General features: G+C 40.9%; 1 protein-coding gene and 1 pseudogene across 3 annotated transcripts in view; one reads left to right on the top strand and one right to left on the bottom strand.

Moving 5' to 3' along the window:
• The first annotated feature begins 731 nt into the window (after positions 1-731).
• Positions 732-5,998, top strand: LOC145865725 (uncharacterized; annotated as a pseudogene). Its single transcript, XR_014383071.1, has 3 exons — positions 732-793; positions 1,074-1,268; positions 5,458-5,998. The product of XR_014383071.1 is annotated as an uncharacterized LOC145865725 (transcript).
• A 132-nt stretch (positions 5,999-6,130) lies between these two features.
• myripb (myosin VIIA and Rab interacting protein b) overlaps positions 6,131-23,967 on the bottom strand; it is a 180,605-nt gene continuing 162,768 nt past the window's right edge. For both annotated transcript variants that reach the window (XM_014180725.3, XM_082970664.1), the window contains 5 exons: positions 18,616-18,807; positions 18,113-18,274; positions 17,655-17,753; positions 17,502-17,562; positions 6,131-9,459 (listed from right to left, as the gene is read on the bottom strand). In XM_014180725.3, the coding sequence (XP_014036200.1) occupies positions 9,419-9,459; positions 17,502-17,562; positions 17,655-17,753; positions 18,113-18,274; positions 18,616-18,807 (555 nt within the window). In that variant the 3' untranslated portion in view covers positions 6,131-9,418. The remainder of the gene's footprint in view (positions 9,460-17,501; positions 17,563-17,654; positions 17,754-18,112; positions 18,275-18,615; positions 18,808-23,967) is intronic.

The following is a 23,967-nucleotide window of genomic DNA, read 5'->3' as shown; positions in this document are numbered from 1 at the left end:
GTCACCTGTGACTCATCTCTCTGACCTAGCTGTGTCAGGGATGTTTGGACATGAACTGTGCAAACTCATTGACACCACATTCAAAAGAATATCACTCTATTGATCACTCAAGTTTTGTACTCGAGCTTTCATCAATGTGTTAATGTATGTGAATATTGCACATCACTAAATAACGTAGGCCTATGACATAAACATTTACCATGTTGCATTGAAGTAACTGTCCAATGTTCTAGATTTCAATAACCTAGAATGAATTACAATACGAGTGAATTGTATTAGACATTTCCAAGTTCATTCATTGAAAATGATACTAGGTGATCTGTTTTCCACTATCTGGTTGGTGCTGTGACAACAGTAGGACTTGTCGATACTAATCAAGATGATTGACGCGTACCCGCCTCCACAGCTCTGGTTCACTGTCTTGTACCCGAAGTAAAGGTCCCCAAAGCAGGAGTCTACTAACTAAGTTAATGTTGTCCACGTGTCATTGACTCCTTGATGGAGTGCACCGCGGCGTGCCATGGACCAGGAAAACCGCAACCCAAAAGCCCCATTACGTTACTTTTTAATTCTTAAAGGATAAGGAGAGATTTGCAAGAAGGAGGGGATGGGGAGGACGTGGTGGTGCTGACGATATCAACCGGAGTATCCTCTCTGACAGACGTTCTTGAGTCATCATTTAACATGGGCAGTCCGGAATATATAAATTCGGGCTCACACCATTTCCGCTAATGAATAACCTGGCACGAGGAAAACTCCACCGACCCACCTCAACAAGCTACCTACGTTTACGGTAAGTTGAAACTGGTTGTGTGCTCTCCACTTTTATGTTTAAAAGGTGAACATATATTTAGGATTATAACGTATTTATTCAGTTATTAGTTAGCCTTGTGTCAGAGTAGATAATTAGTTGGTATATGTATGTTCTAAAATTACACATTCTTGCGCAATTACGCAAGAATCAGGCTAATTCAAAGTATAGGACAAGATTACATTGACACAAGTCTAAAGTCGGGTTTAATTACTTATCTTTACCTTTATGTCATTTTAAAAACACAACGGACCATGTGCAGTGCCTTGCCGTCCATCCACAATGACACCTGAGACTACAGCCGGGTGCCCAGTGACAGTGAGAGAGTGCGTCCTGGGGTCCCGCTGGCTGATGGCTGCGCTCACGATTCTGTTGCTGCTCGCAACGAAGGTCACATGCGTTCACAGTACCACAGTGGAGCACGACTTTCACATCGTCCACAATGTCGACAACAGAAGTAAGTTGAAACCCGTTTTATTATCGAATAAGTGAATGATTTGTCTTCATAAGCATTGGATTTGATCTTGAAAGGTGCCATTGATGACACATTGGATATTACACATGATTTTGTATACATTTCTTTTGTGTTATAATTAAAAGAAAACAATGTCCATTTCAAACCTATTACAAATGGTTAGTAAAAGGGTTGTACAATTTGTTCATCATTTTTTTAAATCATAATAAACAAATGTAATACTTTTGACTGTAACACACCACTGTTAATGTGATATAATTTATAATTATTCAAAAAAATACATTTTGTCCAATTGTAATATTATCTAGATGTTCAACATCTTAGTTATGGATTTGAACATGTATTTTAATGATTGATATGGTATTCATAAATTAAACATTCACAGTTTGCTTGGCTTATAAATCCTAAAATCTTCACAGAAGACTAAAGTGTTGCCTAAAAATGATCATCCAAAGCCAGTAATGGACCTCCACTGCCTGATGAAAAGGTGACATCCACTTTCAGGTTATTGTTCATACCAATAGCTTAAAATGGTATTGTTCATACCAATAGCTTAAAATGGTATTGTTCATACCAATAGCTTAAAATGGTATTGTTCATACCAATAGCTTAAAATGGTATTGTTCATACCAATAGCTTAAAATGGTATTGTTCATACCAATAGCTTAAAATGGTATTGTTCATACCAATAGCTTAAAATGGTATTGTTCATACCAATAGCCTAAAACGGTATTGTTCATACCAATAGCTTAAAATGGTATTGTTCATACCAGGTTATTGTTCATACCAATAGCCTAAAAATCGTATTGTTCATACCAGGTTAATGTTCAAACCAATAGCCTAAAATGGTATTGTTCATACCAGGTTATTGTTCATACCAATAGCCTAAAAATCGTATTGTTCATACCAGGTTATTGTTCACACCAATAGCCTAAAATGGTATTGTTCATACCAGGTTATTGTTCATACCAATAGCCTAAAATGGTATTGTTCATACCAGGTTATTGTTCACACCAATAGCCTTATACCAAGTAAAGATATTGTTCATACCAGGTTATTGTTCATACCAATAGCCTAAAATGGTATTGTTCATACCAGGTTATTGTTCACACCAATAGCCTTATACCAAGTAAAGATATTGTTCATACCAGGTTATTGTTCATACCAATAGCCTAAAATGGTATTGTTCATACCGGGTTATTGTTCATACCAATAGCCTAAAATGGTATTGTTCATACCGGGTTATTGTTCATACCAATAGCCTAAAATGGTATTGTTCATACCAGGTTATTGTTCATACCAATAGCCTAAAATCGTATTGTTCATACCAGGTTATTGTTCATACCAATAGCCTAAAATGGTATTGTTCATACCAATAGCCTAAAATGGTATTGTTCATACCAGGTTATTCTATAACCTAACAATAAATACTAATGCTGTTCATACCAGGTTATTGCTCACACCTATAGCCTAACAAAAAATGGTATTGTTCATACACAATGTTCATCCCACATTTATTGGTATTGGTATGAACAATAACCTGGTCCTTTAGTGCATTATCACTAGTTATGAATCAGCAATATGATGGGTATTAGGTGTGACTACTGTTTACGCATAACGGTACAACTGTGTACTTTGTGGACAGGCATTTGTGTGTGCTTTTAAGAAAGATAGTGTGTGTGTTGGGTGGGGGGGGTCTGTCTGTCTGTCTGTTAGTGCGAGCACATTCTTGTATATGTACAGTCGTGGCCAAAATACTGGCACCCTTTTTCAAAGAATGCACCATAATGCACCAGAAAACTGTTAAAATGAAACATATTTTGTTATCCATATATCTTTGGTGTGCAGTTGAACAAAACAAAAAAATTGGAATAATTTACTAAATCTTAGCTAATTCCACAAACAAATCCTAAAATGGCCCGGACGATATTATTGGCACCTTCTAGAAGTAGTTAGAAATAATTTCAAGCAGGTGATTCTCATTTACTTTGGAATTGAACTCACCTGTGGTGAGTTGAAGGTGTCTGCAGTATAAAAATCACGTATTCAAGCAGTTTGAATAGAGAAAAGGACTCATTCTCCTGTTTTGTGTCACTGTGTGTAACGCAATGAGCATGGACAAAAAGAAAGAAAACCCGAGAATTATCTGAGGAGGTCAGACACAAGATTGTAGGCAAGCATGGACAATCTCATGAATACAAATTCATCTCCAGAGACCTCGATGTTCCTGTTTCCACTGTACGTAATGTTATCAAGAAGTTTAAGGCCCATGCCACTGTAGCCAATCTCACTTGACGTGGCCGTAAGAGAACTTGATGGAAGATTGCAGCGAAGGATTGTTTGAATGGTGGAGAAAGCATCTCGGGCAACTACCACACAGATTCAAGCTGACCTTCAGACACAAGGTACGACAGTTTCAACTCGCACCATCCGTCACCAACTCAATGAAAGAGGGTTATTATGGTAGGAGACCCTGGAGGACCCCACTGTTGAGAGAAAGGACATAAGAAAGCCTGACTGCAATTTGCCAAAACACACTTGAACATGCCAAAATCCTTCTGGGAGAATGTCCTGTGGACAGATGAGACCAAATTAGAGCTTTTTGGTAAAGCATCTCTATGTTAACAGAAAACAAAATGAAGCTTTCAAAGAAAATAACACCTTCCCTACAGTCAAACATGGAAGAGATTCAGTGATGTTTTGGGGTTGCTTTGCTGCCTCTGGCACTGGGTGTCTTGAACCTCTGCGTGGCATCATGAAATCAGGTGAATACCAAGGTATTTTGGAGCGCAATGTCAGATCCAGTGTCAGAAAGCTGGGTCTCCGTCGAAGGTCATGTATCTTCCAGCAGGACATTGACCCCAAACACACTTCAAAAAGAACCCAGGAATGGTTCAAGACAAAAACGCTGGACTGTTCTGAAGTGGCCAGCAATGAGTCCAGATCTAAATCCCATTGAAAGCTTGTGGAAAGATCTGAAAACAGCAGTTGGGAGAAGGCACCCTTCAAATCTGAGAGAAATGGAGCAGTTTTCACAAGAGGAGTGGGCCAAACTTCCAGTACAGAGGTTCAGGAAGCTCATTGATGGTTATAGGAAGTGCTTGATTGCAGTTATTTTGACCAAAGTCTGTGCTACCAAATATTAAGTCTAGGGTGTCAATCATTTTGTCAATGCCTTTTCTGTTTATTTTCTGATTTAACTGGATATATTAAGTTCAGAATAAAAAACAAAGGTTCTGTAATATTAACAGTGAAATAAAGAATTGTGGAGACCAAATACTTTGTTCAATTTCAACTTATTTTTAGGGAAAATTAGTTACTTGAATAATGTGTAAGGGTGCAAAGATTTTTGGCCACAACTGTATATATACTGAACAAAAATATAAACGCAACATGCAACAATTTCAAAGATTTTACTGAGATACAGTTCATAGAAGGAATCAGTCAACTGAAATAAATTCATTCGGCCCTAATCTATGGATTTCAAATGACTGGGCAGTGGTGCACACACGGGTGGGCCTGGGAGGTTCATAGGGGCACCCACTTTGGAGCCAGGCCCAGCCAATCAGAATTAGTTTTTTTCCCCACAATAGGGCTTTATTACAGACAGAAATACTCAGATGTTTAGGCCCTGGGCTGGCATGGTTAAACTTGGTATGCGGTTATGAGACCGGTTGGATGTACTGCCACATTTTCTAAAATGACGTTGGAGGCGGCTTAGGGTAGAGAAATTAACATTCAATTCTCTAGCAACAGCTCTGTTGGACATTCCTGCAGTCAGCATGCCAATTGCACGCTCCCTCAAAACTTGAGACCACTGTGGCATTGTGTTGTGTGACAAAACTGCACATTTTAGAGTGGCCTTTTATTGTCCCCAGCACAAGTTGCACCTGTGTAATGAACATGCTGTTTAATCAGCTTCTTGATATGCCACACATGTCCGGTGTATGGATTATCTTGGAAAAGGAGAAATGCTCACTAACAGGGATGTAAACAAATTAGTGAAAAACATTTGAGAGAAATAAGCTTTTTTTGTGGTATGGAAAATATCTGGGATCTTTTATTTCAGCTCATGAAACATGGGACCAACACTTTATATGTTGCATTCATATTTTTGTTCAGTGTATACTCAATACTTAACGCTTCCACTCACCCCTTGTGTCTTTATCAGGTCCAGAAATAGATCCATTCTGGTATGTGGGGCGTGGGGTAAGGCCCATCGGGCGTTTTGGGAAGAGGCAGAGCGGAGGAGGGGGCAGCGGAGGGCTCAGACACCCTGGGGCCGTGGTCAGCACACTGGAGATTCTCCTCGACATCATCAGGAACCAGGAAAACATCGGGAAGACACTTAGCGGAGAGGACGCCGACTGGCTACCATGACAACATGCTTGGCCGCTCGCCCCCCCACCATCTGTGTCTGTGAACGTGTCTTTATTTAATCAAGGATTGTCTTTCTTTGTCTCTATCTCCTTTTTCTTTCTGTCGTTCTTTCTTTCTTTTCAAGGTTTGCTCTCAAGCCTACAGTATGTCTTAGTCTAGGGACCTCTAAACTGGCTGACCAGTTGTAGTCTGTATGGTACATACTGAGAAATGCAATCTATATTGATTAATAAATGAAGATAGCCTGTAACTATGTTTTTGGTACATTGGTGCTGTGACTGATTATTGTTGAATAAAAAGCAGGAAGTATATAAAGACAAATATAAAGATGCTCAAAATCTGAATCTTTCTGTGAATAAGCAGGTCAGTTTTTCTTACCATTGGTGAGGGGTATTCATTGTAACATAAAGTAAGACCATACTTCATTGATCCCCAAAGGTTAGGAATGATAGGAAACTCCAGAGGTCATTCAGGTGCAAACTTTATTCAATTAGTATTACACTTTTTCTCAAATCAGAGCAATTTGGCACATAGAGAATCTGTATTTTTTGCTTCTTAATATTTTTTCCCCGACACATGATATGGATTGCAACAAACGATTGCGCATATGAGTGAATAGTCCATCAGAGGTGTGCAAAGTGAACTTCACTGCGGCCTAGGAACATAGGGACAGCTGGTTGCCTCCCGCAGACAACACAGAAGGATCAAGTTTATGATTGGGCAATTATTTTATATGTCATATCCATTTTTTTTTATTTTTTTTTTACATATATATGGATATATATATATATAATCCATATATATATATATATATATATATATATATATATATATATATATATAAATATATAATCCATATATATATATATATATATATCTATAAACAAATTAGGAGGTGAGATAAAATATTTTTTTTTACAATAGAAAAATACAGGACATTGATAATAATGAACCCCTTTGGCTGTGCTTCTCGAATTTTGTACATCTATTTAAAACCAGAAACATGCGTTGATACACAACACACATCCAGGAACAACGATGACATTCAGGAGCGATATGCATAACCTGTCAAATGGGATCATAGGATGGATGGAAGGACTTACCAGTGCACAGTGTTCAAATATAATATAACCGAAGTGCATAGGTATGGGAATAACCTGTCACTAGCTCCGGTACAGGGCGTTACATATTATTCTTATTGTCATTTACTAGACGCTCTTGTCCAGAGCAACTTACAGTAGCATTTTCATACTGGTCCCCCGTGGGAATTGAACCCACAACACTAGCATTGCAAGCGTCATGCTCTACCAACTGAGCCACAACAGGACCCCACGTGACGAAAGGTCAAGCTGCACGTAACAACCTGAACCAGAGCAAACGTCATACTATTTTACCTGTAATTACTAAGGAACAGAATCCCTCAACACTGTATTTCATCTCCTCTACATTAATATACTATCTAATATTTTCAATATAATGACCAGGGCCTCTCAAGAGTATCTCAAGAGTAGGAGTGCTGATCTAGGATCCATTTTGTGTTGTAGATCACAATGAATATGGTTACATGGACAGGGAAAGCCTGATCCTAGATCAGCACCCCTACTCTGAGACGCTAATAAAAAACACAGGCCTGGCATTCCAGACTCTCACCGCGGTCATTGGAGTAATACCAGACACCGCATCAACTGTTATTTATCGCATCTCCCATGTTATCATGAATATGAATACCATCATCCCCATTAAAATCACACATTTTCAGACAATTAATGCAGGCATACATGTAAAGCACTTTGAAGAAGGAAACATGACACGGCTTCAGACTTAACTGATGAGAAAACCTTTCAGAGGGGGAGAATAAAGCCTGGACTGGTTTCCGCCCACTTTGTTTTAGTGAAAAGAACTGCGTAATAACAATCTTCAAAAGTACAAAAATAAAATCATGCTTTTCATGGCATTTTGTCATAAAGCCCAGTAGACTTCATGATGTATAAATCTTTACAAGATATTTAACACAACGTACAATTAATTATTGGAGCCATATAGCACAGGAGAGAAATCAAAATGTATGCCAAATAAAGGCCACAAAGCTGAAACAAATGAAACATAAAAATAACAAGTAAAATATACATTTGACATTTTTGTCATTTAGCAGATGCTCTTATCCAGAGCGACTTACAGTTAGTGCATTCACCTTAAGATAGCTTGGTGGGACAGCCAAATATCTCAGTCATAGTACATATATTTTTCCTCAATAAAGTAGCTATCAGCAACGTCAGTGCTAGTAGGAAAATAAATTCAAGTGTGAGTATTAGTTCACGCACAAATTGCCCTGTCCTTTAATCCTAGTTAATGTGTCAACCATCATCTGCAAGTTATGAGCAGGCAGCAGTTCACACACCAAGTATGCTACTGGGAAGACAGATATCACTTAAAGTAGATGGCCCTAGCTAGCAAAAGACAGTACTAGACAACAACAAATTAAGACAAAAATGATGCTTATCACTCCTGGAGATATCAGGAGTCCTCTAGCTATAGAATGAAGCATATTCAACAACAAAAAAAGACAGAATGGTGAAGATTTCATAGAGAGATTGTTTTTGTTTGGTCAAGAAACATGTGTCAATTTATTCTAATGTTGGATTTCTTTGGGTTCATAAATGCTTTACATATACTTTATATAATAGGTAGACCATTTGTGTGATAAATGTTTCATTATTTGTTAATGCAACTAAATATTTTCGCATTGCATTATTTTGGCCTTGGTCTCTCTGGAGCCAGATGCCAAAGTCTCACAACATGTGGATGGAGGTTATTTTGGCCTTGCAAAACAGATATTACATAAACTGTCATTGTGTGGGCCTAGCAATTTAGTCAATCTTTCTCCAAATATGGTAACTGAGCGCTAGAGTAATTAGCTCATCTCAAAATCACCTCCTTCAAAAGATTGAGGTGTGTTTAGCTGTTACCGTAATGTAAATAATGAATAAAGGAACAGGAGAGGATGCCAGATGTTTCTGTGAACCTCTAAGTGAACCTCTAATCCAAAATTCGAAAACACGTCAGACCGGACCGTAGTGAATGAGGATTGTTATCTGCTAGTTCAAGGAAATGATTACTTTTGAGTCTTTACACAGAAATAATAATAAAATGACAACATTGAACAGGTTCTGTAGGTGCTCTGCAATTCATCAGTGAGAGAAACAACAAGAACAAAAACAGTAGTATAAAACATGGCTCAGCCTTTTTTTGGGACATTCAATCACAGAAGTTTTCACATGGTTTTTCACATCTTCAAACACCTACAACACCCTTGCAAACAGTTGACTGACGGAGGTTATCTTATTTTCTGTACAAGGACTTTGAAGTTAGGTCTTCTTTTGACAGTAGGACAGTGAGTTGTCTCGGCGAGGAGTGTTCGTTCGCTGATTTTAAGGCAGAGACACGTCGTCCATCAAACCACCCTGTTGTGGGCGTTGCGGTGTGGTAGTTACAGTGAATGAGGCCCAAGGGGGCTGATGGAGTAGGTTGGGAGGTTGAATGAGTCAGTCCTGGGCTGAGGGAGGCAGGGAAGGGGTCTGGAGGTATTCAGGGGGTGACTGGATGGGGCCGTGCCTGGCTGAGGAGAGCGCTGGGTGGGGTGCACAGGGCAGGTGTTGGCCCCTGCATAGCCCAAGGCAGACGCTGGATCAAGGCACTGGAGTGGAGAGACCCCGCGGGGCCTCTGAGGGACTCTTTGTGCTTTCTGTCTGTCGCTACGGATGAGGTGCTGTTACCTGCTGCTCAGACTCCTTATCTGGAAAAAGACAAGGAAATACATATTGAAATATATGACTTGACCTATTCAGGTAGCTAAAGAGTGTATTCAATAGTCACAATGACAAATTAAGCTATTACACAGCATAACCATTAATGTAGTTTGCATTGCGTATACACTGAGTGTACAGAACATTAGGAACACCTTCCTAATATTGAGTTGCACCCCCTTTTGCCCTCAGAACAGCCTCAAGACGTCGGTACATGGACTCTACAAGGTGTCAAAAGTGTTCCACAGGGATGCTGCCCCATGTGGACGCCAATGCTTCCCACAGTTGTGTCAAGTTGTCTGGATGTCCTTTGGGTGGTGGACCATTCTTGATACACACAGGAAACTGTTGAGCGTGAATAACCCAGCAGCTTTGCAGTTTTTGACACACTCAAACCGGTGCGCCTGGCACCTACTACAATACCCAGTTGAAAGGCACTTAAATCTTTTGTCTTGCCCATAGCACATATACACAATCCATGTCTCAATTGTCTCAAACCTGTCTCCTCCCCTTCATCTACACTGATTGAAGTGGATTTAACAAGTGACATCCATACGGGATCATAGCTTTCACCTGGATTCACCTGGTCAATCTGTCACTTGGTAGGTGTTCCTAATGTTTTGTATACTCAGTGTATCTGGTAATATCTAATCAGAACTGGGCATAAAATGTAGAAGTTCCCAAGACCGAGAGAGAAACAGTAAAACATTAGTCCCTTAGTTAAATAATCATTACATGATGCTATAGTCTGGGACTCACCCACAAACAGGACCAAGGCTCGCCTGCTGAGGAGTGACAGACACCATCCTAGCTGGAGGGGTGCTCTCATATTTTCTATCAACATAGACAGGTCTCTAACTCCTCTAGCTCCACAATGGGATAGGGTGCTGTTAGCCAGCCTGCCAGCTTAGTTGAGTCTGCCCCTAGCACAGTCAGTGTAGTCAGCTCAATGTTCCCCATTGAGACCATGTCTGTGACTCGATCTAGGTCTGGCAAAATTAAACACACCTTAGCAATCCTACTGGAATAAAGACCTCCTCCATTCCTGTCATTATTGAAAGAGATTGTGATCATACCTCACATCTAAAAAATTGGACTACTTAATGTAAGATCCTTCAGTTCCAAGGCAGTCATAGTCAATGAACTAATCACTGATCATAAACTTGATGTGATTGGCCTGACTGAAACATGGCTCAAGCCTGATGATTTTACTGGGTTAAATGAGGCCTTTCCTCCTGGTTACACTAGTGACCATATCCCCAGAGGATCCTGCAAAGGCAGAGGTGTTGCTAACATTTATGACCACACAAAAGGCTACATTTCATCTTTTGAGGTTCTAGTCATGAAATCTTTGCAGCCTACTCAATCAAATATAGCTACTGTTTACAGGCCTCCTGGGCCGTGTACAGTGTTACTCAGAGTTCAGAGTTCCTTCAATTCCTATCGGGCCTCATAGTCATGGCAGGTAATATTCACATTTTTGGTGACTTCAATATTCACATGGAGAGCTCCACAGACTCACTCCAAAAGGCTTTCGGAGCCATCATCGACTCAGTGGATTTTGTCCAACATGTCTCGGGACTTACGCATTGTCACCATCATACCCTGGATCTAGTTTTGTCCCGTGGAATAGATATTGTGGATCTAAATGTTTTTCCTCATAATCCTGGACTATTGGGCCACCATTTTAATACATTTGCAATCAAATAATTAGCTTAGACCCCAACCAAGGGTTATCAAGAGCTGCACTATAAATTCTCGGACAACGCAAAGATTCCTAGATGCCCTTGCAGACTAACTCCACCTACCCAAGGACATCAGAGTACAAAAATCACCTAACTGAGGATCTAAACGTAACTTTGCGTAATACCCTAGATGCAGTCGCACCACTAAAAACCCCCAAAATAAAATACAGAAAATATCAGAGCCCGGAAAGAAGCTTCCAGAAAATTGGAACGGAAATGTCACTCCACCAAATTGGAAGTCTTATGACTACCTTGGAAAAAACAGTACCGTGCAATATCGAAAAAGCCCTCACTGCTGCTCGATCAGCCTACTTTTCAAACCTGATTGAGGAGAATAAAAACAATCCTAAATACATTTTTGATACTGTTGCAAAGCTAACTAAAAAGCAGCATCCCCGAGTGAGGACGCGCTTCACTTCAGCAATGATGAATTCATAAACTTCTTCAATGAAAAGATCATGATCATTAGAAAGCAAATTACAGACTCCTCTTTGAATAGGTGTAGTTGTCCTAAGTCTGCACAGAACTGCCAGAACCTCAGATCAATGGCGACACCCAAGTTTTTGTCGACACATTCACGAAAATAGTCATGGCCTCTAAATCTTCCAACTGCCTACTGGACCCTATTTCAACTAAACTACTGAAAGAGATACTTCCTGTGCTTGGCCCTTATATATTGAACATAATAAATGGCTCCCTATCCTTCCGATGTGTACCAAAGTAACTTAAAGTGGCAGTAATAAAGCCTCTCCTGAGAAAGCCAAACCTTTACCGCAGTTGTGTTTTTTTTTTACTATCTGCCTATATCGAATCTCCCATTCCTCAAATTTTGTTGTTGTTGAAAAAGCTGTTGCTCAGAAACTCACTGTCTTCCTGAAGACAAATGACATATAGTTGAAGTCAGAAGATTACATACACTTAGGTTGGAGTCATTAACCTGTTGTGGTATAGGGGGCAGTATTTTCACAGCCGGATAAAAAACGTACCCGATTTAATCTGGTTACTACTCCTGCCCAGAAACTAGAATATGCATATAATTAGTATTTGGATAGAAAACACTCTAAAGTTTCTAAAACAGTTTGAATGGTGTGTCTGAGTATAACAGAACTCATATGGCAGGCCAAAACCCGAGAAGATTCCATGCAGGAAGTGCCCTGTCTGACAATTTGTTGTCCTTCTGTTGCATCTCTATCGACATTACAGCATCTGTGCTGTAACGTGACACTTTCCAAGGCTTCCATTGGCTCTCTAAAGCCGCCAGAAAGTGGAATGGGGTGTCTGCTGTCTCTGGGCGAAGTACAGCAGCTCTGTTTGTGAGTGGTCAGCCTGGGGATAGTGAGTCTTGAGATGCGCGTTCACGAGACTTCTCAATCTTTTTCTTTCAGCCTTTGAATGAATACAATGTTGCCCGGTTGGAATATTATCGCTATTTTACGAGAAAAGTAGCATAAAAATTGATTTTAAACAGCGTTTGACATGCTTCGAAGTACGGTAATGGAATATTTTGCATTTTTTTTGTCACGAAATGCGCTCGCGCGTTACCCTTCGGATAGTGACCTGAATGCACGAACAAAACGGCGGTATTTGGATATAACTATGGATTATTTGGAACCAAAACAACATTTGTTGTTGAAGTAGAAGTCCTGGCAGTGCATTCTGACGAAGAACAGCAAAGGTAATCCAATTTTTCTAATAGTAAATCTGACTTTGGTGAGTGCTAAACTTGGTGGGTGTCAAATTAGCTAGCCGTGATGGCCGAGCTATGTACTCAGAATATTGCAAAATGTGCTTTCGCCGAAAAGCTATTTTAAAATCGGACATAGCGATTGCATAAAGGAGTTCTGTATCTATAATTCTTAATATAATTGTTATGTATTTTGTCAACGTTTATCGTGAGTAATTTAGTAAATTCACCGGAAGTTTCCGGTGGGTATGCTAGTTCTGAACATCACATGCTAATGTAAAAAGCTGTTTTTTTATATAAATATGAACTTGATTGAACAAAACATGCATCTATTGTATAACATAATGTCCTAGGAGTGTCATCTGATGAAGATCATCAAAGGTTAGTGCTGCATTTAGCTGTGTTTTGGGTATTTGTGATGCATGCTAGTTGCTTGGAAATGGCTGAGTTTTTTTGTGTCTATGTACTCTCCTAACATAATCTAATGTTTTGCTTTCGCTGTAAAGCCTTTTGGAAATCGGACAACGTGGTTCGATTCAGGAGAAGTGTATCTATAAAATGGTGTAAAATAGTCCTATGTTTGAGAACTTTGAATTATGACATTTTGTGGTTTTAAATTTGCCGCTCTGATTTGTCACTGGCTGTTGAATAGTGTGGGACGATTTCGTCCCACCTCCCCTAGAGAATTTAAAACTAATTTTTCAACCACTCTACAAATTTCTTGTTAACAAACTATAGTTTTGGCAGTTAGGACATCTACTTTGTGCATGACACTAGGAATTTTACCAACAATTGTTTACAGACAGATTATTTCACTTATAATTTTTCCAAGTTGGATCTTGATTTTTTCTGAGTTCCCAACTCATTGAAGTCAGAAGTCGGATATTTCCGAGTTCCCAATTGTTTTGAACGTTCCTCCAGTGAGACTGACCAGAGGGTACACCTCTTCCACCTGATGGCGAAACTTGAGTCGCACCGCATCTGCCTCAGTCATGCTCAAAGTCATTTTGTTCCTATGACCAGAGAAAGTGAAACATTCCTCTATATTAAAGTAGACACGACGAGCTGCTAATAACAATACAAATTCAGGGCTAATGATACACTTGGCTACTCATTCATTGCAGCGCAAGTACATGGAATCACGTTTTATGTTTTGTAATAGTGTTGAACAGTGTTTTGAGCGGTATAAAAACATGTGAACTCACTCATGAAGTTAATAAATCTTATATAGGCTAGTATCAAACTTTGCTGTGGCTGGGGTCGTAGAAGCTCTATAGGTATGGTGATTTGAGCGATCCTATTGGCCAGCGCAGTAGGAGCACTCGGTTTAGCCACAGATCTCCCGGTCCACCGGGTAGGCGGAGTCAATCTTTTCAGACAAATGAAATGGTTCAAAATGGAAACACTTTGTTTACCCGGTGCGCAGGGCTTCTGAATCAAGTGCACCTACCGCCTTCAGCGCAACACCAAAACAAAAAAGGGGTGGAAAAAAGGTGCGCAAGCCTTTATCGTTGGCTTTTCTACAGAAATGTTTGGTGATGGACAAGGAATGCATTGAAGATCGACCAGTCGATTGCGATTGACCGGTTGGCGTCCACTGTTTTGGAGAGATTGGAAACCCAAAATGGTCTACGCAGACAAAGTCTTTGCCTGGTTTAGATCTTATCCAAATTTGTGGATCTTATCTAAATAAGTGTTCCTCGAGGTTTTTTTTTTTTTAGGACTTTTGTTTTCACTATATATACACACTACCTCTTGGTGATGTCATTCGGAAACACAATGTCAACTTTCACTGCTATGCCCACAGCACATTGCTGTAAGTGCCTACCCTGGAAGCCTGTGTTTCAGACATAAGGAAGTGGATGGCGGCACATTTTTTTACTTTTAAACAGAGATGCTAAGAAACAAAGAGTCCCAGGAAACAAAGAGATCTTCTGTTTGATCTGACAATTAATCTCGATGGTTGTACATTCATCTCAAATAAAACTGTGATGGACCTCAGTGTTACTCTGGACCCTGATCTCTCTTTTGACAAACATATGAAAAATATTTCAAGAGTGGCTTTCTTTCCATCTTAAAGGTTTTAAGAATCAGATCATGCAGAAAAGCTAGTCCATGCTTTTGCCACTTCAAGATTAGACTACTGCAATGCTCTACTCTCCGGCTACATGGATAAAACACTAAATAAACTTCTGGTAGTGCTAAATACGGATGCTAAAATCTTTTTTATTTATTTTTATTTAACCTTTATTTAACTAGGCAAGTCAGTTAAGAACAAATTCTTATTTACAATGACGGCCTACACCAGCCAAACCCGGACGACACTGGGCCAATTGTGGCCGCCCTATGGATCTCCCAATCACAGCCGGATGTGATACAGCCTGGATTCGAACCAGGGACTGTAGTGATGCCTCTTAGACCGCTGCACCACTCGGGAGGCCCTAGAACCAAAACATTTGATCATATTACTCCAGTGCTAGCCTCTCTACACTGGCTTCCTGTTAAGGCTAGGGCTGATTTCAAGGTTTTACTGCTGATTACAAAGCATTACATATACTTGCTTCTACCCATCTCTCCGATTTGGTCGTGCCGTACATACCTACACATATGCTAAGGTCACAAGATGCAGACCTCCTTATTGTTCCTACAATTTCTAAGCAAACAGCTGGAGGCAGGGCTTTCTCCTATAGAGCTGCATTTTTATGGAATGGTCTGCCGATACGTGAGAGACGCAGACTCGTTCTCAACCTTTAAGTCTTTACTGAAGAATCATCTCCTCAGTAGGTCCTATGATTGAGTGTAGCCCAGGGGTGCGAAGGGGAACAGCAAGGCACTGGAGTGACGAACCACCCTTGCGGTCTCTGCCTGGCCAGCTCCTCTTACCCTATTACGGGGGCTGAGTCACTGGCTTGCTAGTGCTCTCCCATTGCGTCACTATCCTTGACTTGAGTGGGTTCAGTCCCCTCAGCTCGTGTGGTGGGAAGATGTTCGTGGGCTATACTCCGCCTTGTCTCAGGGTAGTAAGTTGGTTGTCTGTTCATTTCCCTCTGGTGGTGTGGGGGCTGTGCTTTGGCAAAGTGAGTGGGGTTATATCCTGCCTGGTTGGTCCTGTCCGGGCCACAGTGTCCCCCGACCCTCCCATCTCAGTCCCCAGTGTCTATGCTGCAACAGTCTATGTGCATGGGTCAGTTTGTCCTATCTGGTGTATTTCTCCTGTCATACCTGGTGTCCTGTGTGATCTTAAGCATGCTCCCTCTAATTCTCCCATCTCTAACTCTCTCCCCTCCAGGAGGTCCTGAGCCCGAGGACCATGCCTCATGACTACCTGGCCTGATGACTCCTGGCTGTCCCCGTCCCACCTGGTCGTGCTGCTGATTCAGTTTCTACTGTTTTACCTGTGGCTATGGAACCCTGACCTGTTCACCGAACCTGCTACCTTATCCCGGCCCTGTTGTCTCGACCTGAGGTGCTGACCTGTTGCACCTTCTATAACCACTGTGATTATTATTTGACCCTGCTGGTCATCTATGAACATTTGAACATCTTGAAGAGCGATCTAGCGTTAATGGCCCTGCATTCCTATAATCTCCACCAATACATCCAGAAGTGGACTGGCCAGCCCTCAGAGCCTGGTTTCTCTCTAGCTTTCTTCCTAGGTTCCTGCCTTTCTAGGGAGTTTTTCCTAGCCACTGTGCTTCTACATCTGCATTGCTTGCTCTTTGGGGTTTTAGGCTGGGTTTTTGTATAAGCACTGTGTGACATCTATTGATGTAAATATGGCTTTATAAATACATTTGATTGATTGATTGTCTAATGAGTCTCTTTCAAAGATGCACCGTCGACCCCTTTCTGAAATCAATGCTTTATGACTATATGAGACTCCTTTGATTTAGCCTCTGTTGCATTGTGTTGTACTTTGAAACTAAGGCTAAAACAGAGTGATTTCATTGACCATGTGGAAAATCTGCTTGACGGTGTCAAAAAAAAGAAAACCCCGATTAATAATGAATGAATTATTAACATGAAAAGAAGCGTGCCTCATTGGTTAATGGCGCAGCCGTCCGATTCGTCTCCTATTCTGTGTGCTCCTTCTCTCTTTCCTAATGGAACCTTTCTCTTTCCTTTATATATCTTCCCTCTCTACCTGGTACACTTAGCCTGGCATCCATTCAACCTCTTCCTTTAGATCCAAATGTGATGTTAGTCTTCTAAGTGTGAACACAAATCTTTCTGCCAAGCCAACGTCCGCACATGAAAAAAGGGTGCGTTATTCTGTGGAGCAGACAACATTGTGTTGCCACAGTGATGTCAGCCGCGATCGATGCAACACGCACATCAAAGCGTAAAGAGGGTGTGAGTGTATTTTCAAACTTCTGAAAGGAAAAACCTTCTAATTGTGACAGTGTGACAGTACACAGTCTGAAAGACTTTTATGAAGTGACAAAGTTTGGGTCTTTTTTTGCGACCTGGTACTTCCTATATAGCCAATCCTATAAACTCCATTTAACAGAAGAAGAAAAAGGAAATGGATTAAATAGAACATTTAACATTGTCCAATAGCAAAAGGTTTCCTTTGTGATCATTTCAACAAGTTGTCCGTTACCTTTGACCGGAGGGGCAGGTAGTTTTCTCCTCTGTTGGCGTGATGTGTCAAGGGTTTGAGGCTGCAGAGTGACAGATCAGTACGGTGAATACAGTGGCCATATGAGGGTGTAGCTGTGTGTAATAATTGTCAGGTGGGAATATACCACAGTACCTTAGGTTTTGGCTTGGAGAAGTTGGAGAAACGATTGTAGGCGGTGACATTCAGTCCAGCTGTTTTTAGAGATAATATCCTCTCCTCGATGTCGGATATCTGGAGGAGAAAGATTCCAAATTATTCAGAAAATAAAAACTCAATTTGCTGTAGATGTAGTGTAGAGTACATCAAGGCTCAGGTTAATTTAATGAATTAATCAGGTTAATTTAGAAGACACCATTAGAATACAATTACATATTCCCGCATTCTATCCAGTCTCCACATTAAAACCTGCATTCTTACAGGACCATCAAACATTGGTTGCATTCCATGCCCACCACATTGCAACGTTACATTGCCCCGTCATCAACTGCACAGTTGGGCATGGATCACATCTGACATGCGTCTGCAATGTAATCAGCATGGAATGCAGTCATAGAAACAACTGGGCGTTTGGATATGAATGGACCCCCTACCTGGAGCTCAGACTGCTGCACCTGGGCGGCAGCAGTGGCCACCTGGTCCTCCAGGAAGGCCAGGTCTCTGTCTGAGGTGCCACTGCTGATGCCTCGGGCCACCTTCTCCAGGTCCCCCAGTGCCCCCTCCAGGCCGTACACCGCCCCCGCAGCCATGTACACCTACAGGGACAAGTCACGTGTTACAGGAAAGATCAATGGGCACAGGTGCTGAGCATAGCAATGTTGGGGACCCACAGGGCTCTATCCTTGGGCCTTTCTTGTTTAGTCTCTACAGGTTGGAGTCACTATATGGTCATGCTAAGATGGACAGAAGTGACTCAGATAGTGAGATCAGATGAGCAAGTACACATACGCTATTTACTCCTTTTTTTATCTAGGGTTATGGTGGAGGTTAAGGTAAGGATTAAGTTTAGGGTTGAGAAAGCGCTGCATTTGGTTCTTTCTAGCATGGCCAGATAGTGACCGCCAACATCGAGATGTATGTAGGCACTGGGTCTTACGTTTTCCTCCATCTTGGTGAGTTTCTGGTCCAGCTTCCTGGTCTCTAAGTTGCTGAGGAAGGACTCAGACGCGCTCATGCACTCAGAGGGGGTGACACTATCGCCCCCCGCCTCACCAATCAGTTCCTCTGTGGCGTTGAGCACCTTCAGTACCTCTGTGGTGATACTGCACAGCGATGCGGCCGAGTACTTCTGCTCAACACACACACGTGCACACACACGTCAAGACACACACACACACACACACACATACCACATACACACACAGAGACATGCCACATAGAAACAGACAGACAACACACACAGAAATACGAGTCAGACACACACAGGCACGAACATGACTATCATTAGTGGGTACAAACAAATATGGAACAGTCAAGAGGCGAGTCGTAACAGGGTCCAAGTGAGATGTTTACAGCATGGTCCTCAATGACACACACCTTTTACACCTCCAATCAGTGCAGCACACATACACACATCGTCACGACTCATGTCAACCTGCAAGGAGCAATCAGGTGGAGGAAGAAGAGTGTGACGCTTCATGTGGAAGAGGAGGGGAGCTGTTGACCTTTATTACTAGATTCCAGGTCATGGAAGGCTGACAGGGGACCTAACAGAGTTACAATTACTGTATTTACATTTTCCTCTACCAAACCACTAGAAAAGTAAAAAATATGAGAAAACACGATAAGTGAAAGTGCAGTCTCGAACCTACAGACTAACAAACCACACCCCTGCTGTAACGTACAAACAAGTACATCTGAATGGATGAAAAGGTGAGAGGGATGAGGGAGAAGGAGAGAGATCGGTGTAATTCAATAATGAGATAATCCTTGGCATGAAGCTTTGATCTGTGGGACTAACAAGTGCATTGATCCACACCCCTTTCTCTCTCTCTCTCTCTCTCTCTCTTTAAGACGCGTTAGCTAGCTAGCGACGTACGTGGGCTTTGAAAGGAAGTGTGTATAGTGTGGGTGGTAGGAGGTGGCACTCGAGTGGGAGACGAGAGGAGATGAGAGGCGGCTCCTTTTGAACACTCAGTGGTGACTTAGAGAGCAAAGAGTGAGAGGGAAAGATTTCAGGTACCGACTGAGTACGTAGATGGGTAATGGGAGCCGGAGTGAGAGTTTTGGCCGTCAACTACAGTACATTACCAATGTACATCATTATCACACGGCTCCCAACACACGGCTCAATTTCGTTCTGCGGCATTTGTGTTTAGAAAGCGCTTTTAGAAACTGCATCCAACTTTAAAAGGACTAGACTTGTATTCCTGAGATACCACGCAGTGTGAGCATATCTGCAGATCTATACTTTTGTACGGTCACAGCATCTCCCACAAATACCGCAACGTTTTCAATTCATGTTGCTCTTCTTTAAAATAAAAACGTCAGCGTTTAAAAAAATATATAAACAAGAGCACCATGAATTGAAAACTGTTGTTGTTGTTGTGGTCATTTGTGGCTTTTTAGTGGCACCGGCACATCTAAAAATGTACCCTTCACAGTATGTGGGTGTGTGGGATACACCATGTTATATACTATAATTAATAATTCCATCCATGTTTGTCTTGTCATATTTTTTATGAATGGAGAGCTGTTGTTCCACACCTTTGCTGTGGTCATACACCAGCATCTGCCTTTACAAAATGTCAAAACTGTATCGAAATCGGAATGAAAGTGAAAAGCACTAAAGAAAACTACTATACGGAAAAACCACATGAATTTCACGTGACCTTAAGTGAAGTTAATGTGATAACATGTAATAACATGTAAAAGCAACATGTGATAACATGAAACTACACATGTAAAAAAATCTTTGAGCACATGTGAAAACATCTCGTGCTAAATAAATGTGACAACATGGGGATGCAACATTTTAACCTGTGATACCATGAAATTACACATGACAACATTTGAAAGTTTGTAAAACTGCAAATTAGATTTTTAAATGTGAATTATTTTGTTGTGTTACAGTCTGCACGTCCCATGTGAGGTAAAAACATGTTATTCTCCCCACATGTGAAAAGGTGGTGTTAACATGTAAACTCTAAATTCAATTTATGTGAATATATGGTTTCACATGTGAACAACTGACCTCACGTCTCTTTCATTTTCACGTGTGAATATATCAGCTCAACATGTGAAACTGCACATTTCACGTGGCTCTTTTGAAAGGGATGTAATGAAATGGTATGGGCATTTTTATATTTTACCAATTTTTTCTCCCCAATTGGTAGAAGTTACAGTCTTGTCTCATCGCTGCAACTCCTGTACAGACTCAGGAGAGGCGAAGGTCGGGAGCCTTGCGTCCCCCGAAACACAACCCAACCTTGCCGTACACCTGGCGACCTGGTCAGCATGCACTGCACCCAGCCCACCACAGGAGTCACTAGTTTGCAATGAGACAAGGATATCCCTGCCGGCCAAACCCTCCCTAACCCGTACGACGCTGGGCCAATTGTGCTTCGCCCCATGGATCTTCCAATTGTGACAGAGCCTGGGCTCAAACCCAGAATCTCTGGTGGCACAGCTAACACTGCGATGCAGTGCCTTAGACCACTGCGCCACCCGGTAGGCCGGTATGGGCATTTTAAGGTAAGTGGTACGCTGTGCAGCTAAAATAGTGTAGACATCTCTAATCAATATGATTACATTTGACATGATGACTTAGTACTGACTTTCAATATGACCCCAAGTGGGACATGAACTCACAACTTCTAGATATGTGGTACGCTGATTGTTCAGCTGTGCCACAAAGACTATAGCATGCTCAGAAGTCCCATACAGATTCATTAACTATAATACATCTCTGCACTTAGTAAAAGAGTGCCATCTGCACTGCCATTTTAATTATCAGTTACATTTTAATATATTTTTTTTAAAACATTTTAGTCATTTAGAAGACGCTCTTATCCAGAGCGCCTTACAGTAGTGAATGCATACATTTCATAAAACTTTTTTTTTCCGTACTGGTCCCCGTGGGAAATTAGTCAGTTAAATCTGACTATTCTCTCATCATTTCATTTACTTATTTCAGCAACTTGAGAGTTTTCTGTATAGTCTAATGTTGGTGAGGCATATGTTTTAATGTTACTCCTGAATCACTATGATAAATATAATAGTTTTTCTTGAGTGAATTTTCAACAAAGCTGAGATTTACTTTGAAGTCCAAAGTGAAGGGTATCCAAGTGAAACCAGTTATCGACACAGACATGGGGGTGTAGCATGAAGCTCGGAATGCTGTCAACCAAGAGGTTGTGAGTTCAAATCCCAAACCTTCTTGGCAGAGATGCAAAGAAAAAGCCATATCTCAGACTGGCCAATAGAAAGAAAAGATTAAGATGGGCAAAAGAACACAGACAAGGCCAGCATCCTGGAGTCGCCTCTTCATGGTTGACTTTGAGACCGGTGTTTTGCGGGTACTATTTAATGACGCTGCCAGTTGAGGATTTGTGAGGCGTCTGTTTCTCAAACTAGACACTCTAATGTACTTGTCCTCTTGCTCAGTTGTGCACCGGGGCTTCCAACTCCTTTTTCTATTCTGGTTAGAGCCAGTTTGCGCTGTTCTGTGAAGGGAGTAGTACACAGCGTTGTACGAGATCTTCAGTTTCTTGGCAATTTCTCGCAAGGAATAGCCTTCATTTCTCAGAACAAGAATAGACTGACGAGTTTCAGAAGAAAGTACTTTGTTTCTGGACATTTTGAGCCTGTAATCAAACCCACAAATGCTGATTCTCCAGATACTCAACTAGTCTAAAGAAGTCCAGTTTTATTGCTTCTTTTTAACAGAACAACAGTTTTCAACTGTGCTAACATAATTGCAAAAGGGTTTTCTAATGATCAATTATCCTTTTAAAATTATAAACTTGGATTAGCTAACTTAACATGCCATTGGAACACAGGAGTGATGGTTGCTGATAATGGGCCTCTGTACGCCTATGTAGATATTCCATTAAAAATCAGCTGTTTCCAGCTACAACAGTCATTTACAACATTAACCATATCTACACTGTATTTCTGATCAATTTGATGTTATTTCTAAGTGACCCCAAACTTTTGAACGGTAATGTGTGTGTCTATATATATATATATATATATATATATATATATATATATATAAATAAATGAAATATATTTTCCTTTATTATTTTCCCCTTACCCTACCATCCCTCCCCTAATTGGAATACACTAATGGACAAGAACACTTAGGATTCTACTTGCAGCTTATACATACAATATACATTTTACGGACACAATGTATTTTACAATAGTTATCTTTTGTTTGTTTTTAATTCCATCCTTCAGCTACCCTCAACCCCTCCCATCTATCCCTGAAGACCATCTAGTTTGATTTTTATTTGCCATATATCTTTAACTGTGTTTTGCAGAAGCACCCTTGGCAGCAATTACAGCTGTGAGTCTTTCTGGGTAAGTCTATAAGTGCTTTCCACACCTGGATTGTGCAACATTTGCCCATTATTATTTTCAAAATTCTTCAGGCTCTGTGAAATTGGTTGTTGATCATTGCTAACCATTTTTTAGGTCTTTCCATAGATTTTCAAGCAGATTTAAAGCAACATTGTAACTCGGCCACTCAGGAACATTCACTGTCATCTTGGTAAGCAATTCCAGTGTAGATTTGTGTTTTAGGTTATTTATCTCCCAGTGTCTAGCGGAAAGCAGACTGAATTAGGTTTTCCTAGGATTTTGACTGTGCTTAGCTCCATTCTGTTTTTCTTCTACCCAGTCCATAACCATTACAAGCATACCCATAACATTATGCAGCCACCACTATGCTTGAAAATATGGAGTGTGGTACTCAGTAATGTATTGTATTGTATTTGCTCCAAATCAGGACAAAAAGTAAATTGCTTTGCCACATTTTTTGCAGTATTACTTTAGTGCCTTGTTGCAAACAGGATGTATGTTTTGGAATATTTTTTTATCTGTACAGGCTTTCCTCTTTTTACTCTGTCAATTGGGTTCGTATTGTGGAGTAACTACAATGTTGTTGATCCATCCTCAGTTTTTTCAATCCCAGCCATTAAACTCGAACTGTTTTAAAGTGTCCATTGGCCTCACGGTGAAATCCCTGAGCAGTTCTCTCCCTGTCTGGCAAATGTGTTAGGAAGGACGCCTGTATCGTTTTAGTGACAGGGTGTATTGATAATAACTTCACTGTGCTCAAAGGGATATTAAATGTCTGCTTATGTTCTGGAGACATCCTAACGACACATTTTCATTTGCAGGGCATCACTGTCATTGTCTCAGGATGGTAAGTTGGTGGTTGAAGATATCCCTCTAGTAGTGTGGGGGCTGTGTTTTGGCAAAGTGGGTGGGGTTATATCCT

This window comes from Salmo salar, chromosome 29 (assembly GCF_965601325.2).
Source record: "Salmo salar chromosome 29, fSalSal1, whole genome shotgun sequence".
Taxonomy (NCBI): Eukaryota; Metazoa; Chordata; class Actinopteri; order Salmoniformes; family Salmonidae; genus Salmo; species Salmo salar.
The sequence above is the reverse complement of the archived record's forward strand: the minus strand, read 5'-3'. Positions and strand labels throughout refer to the sequence as shown.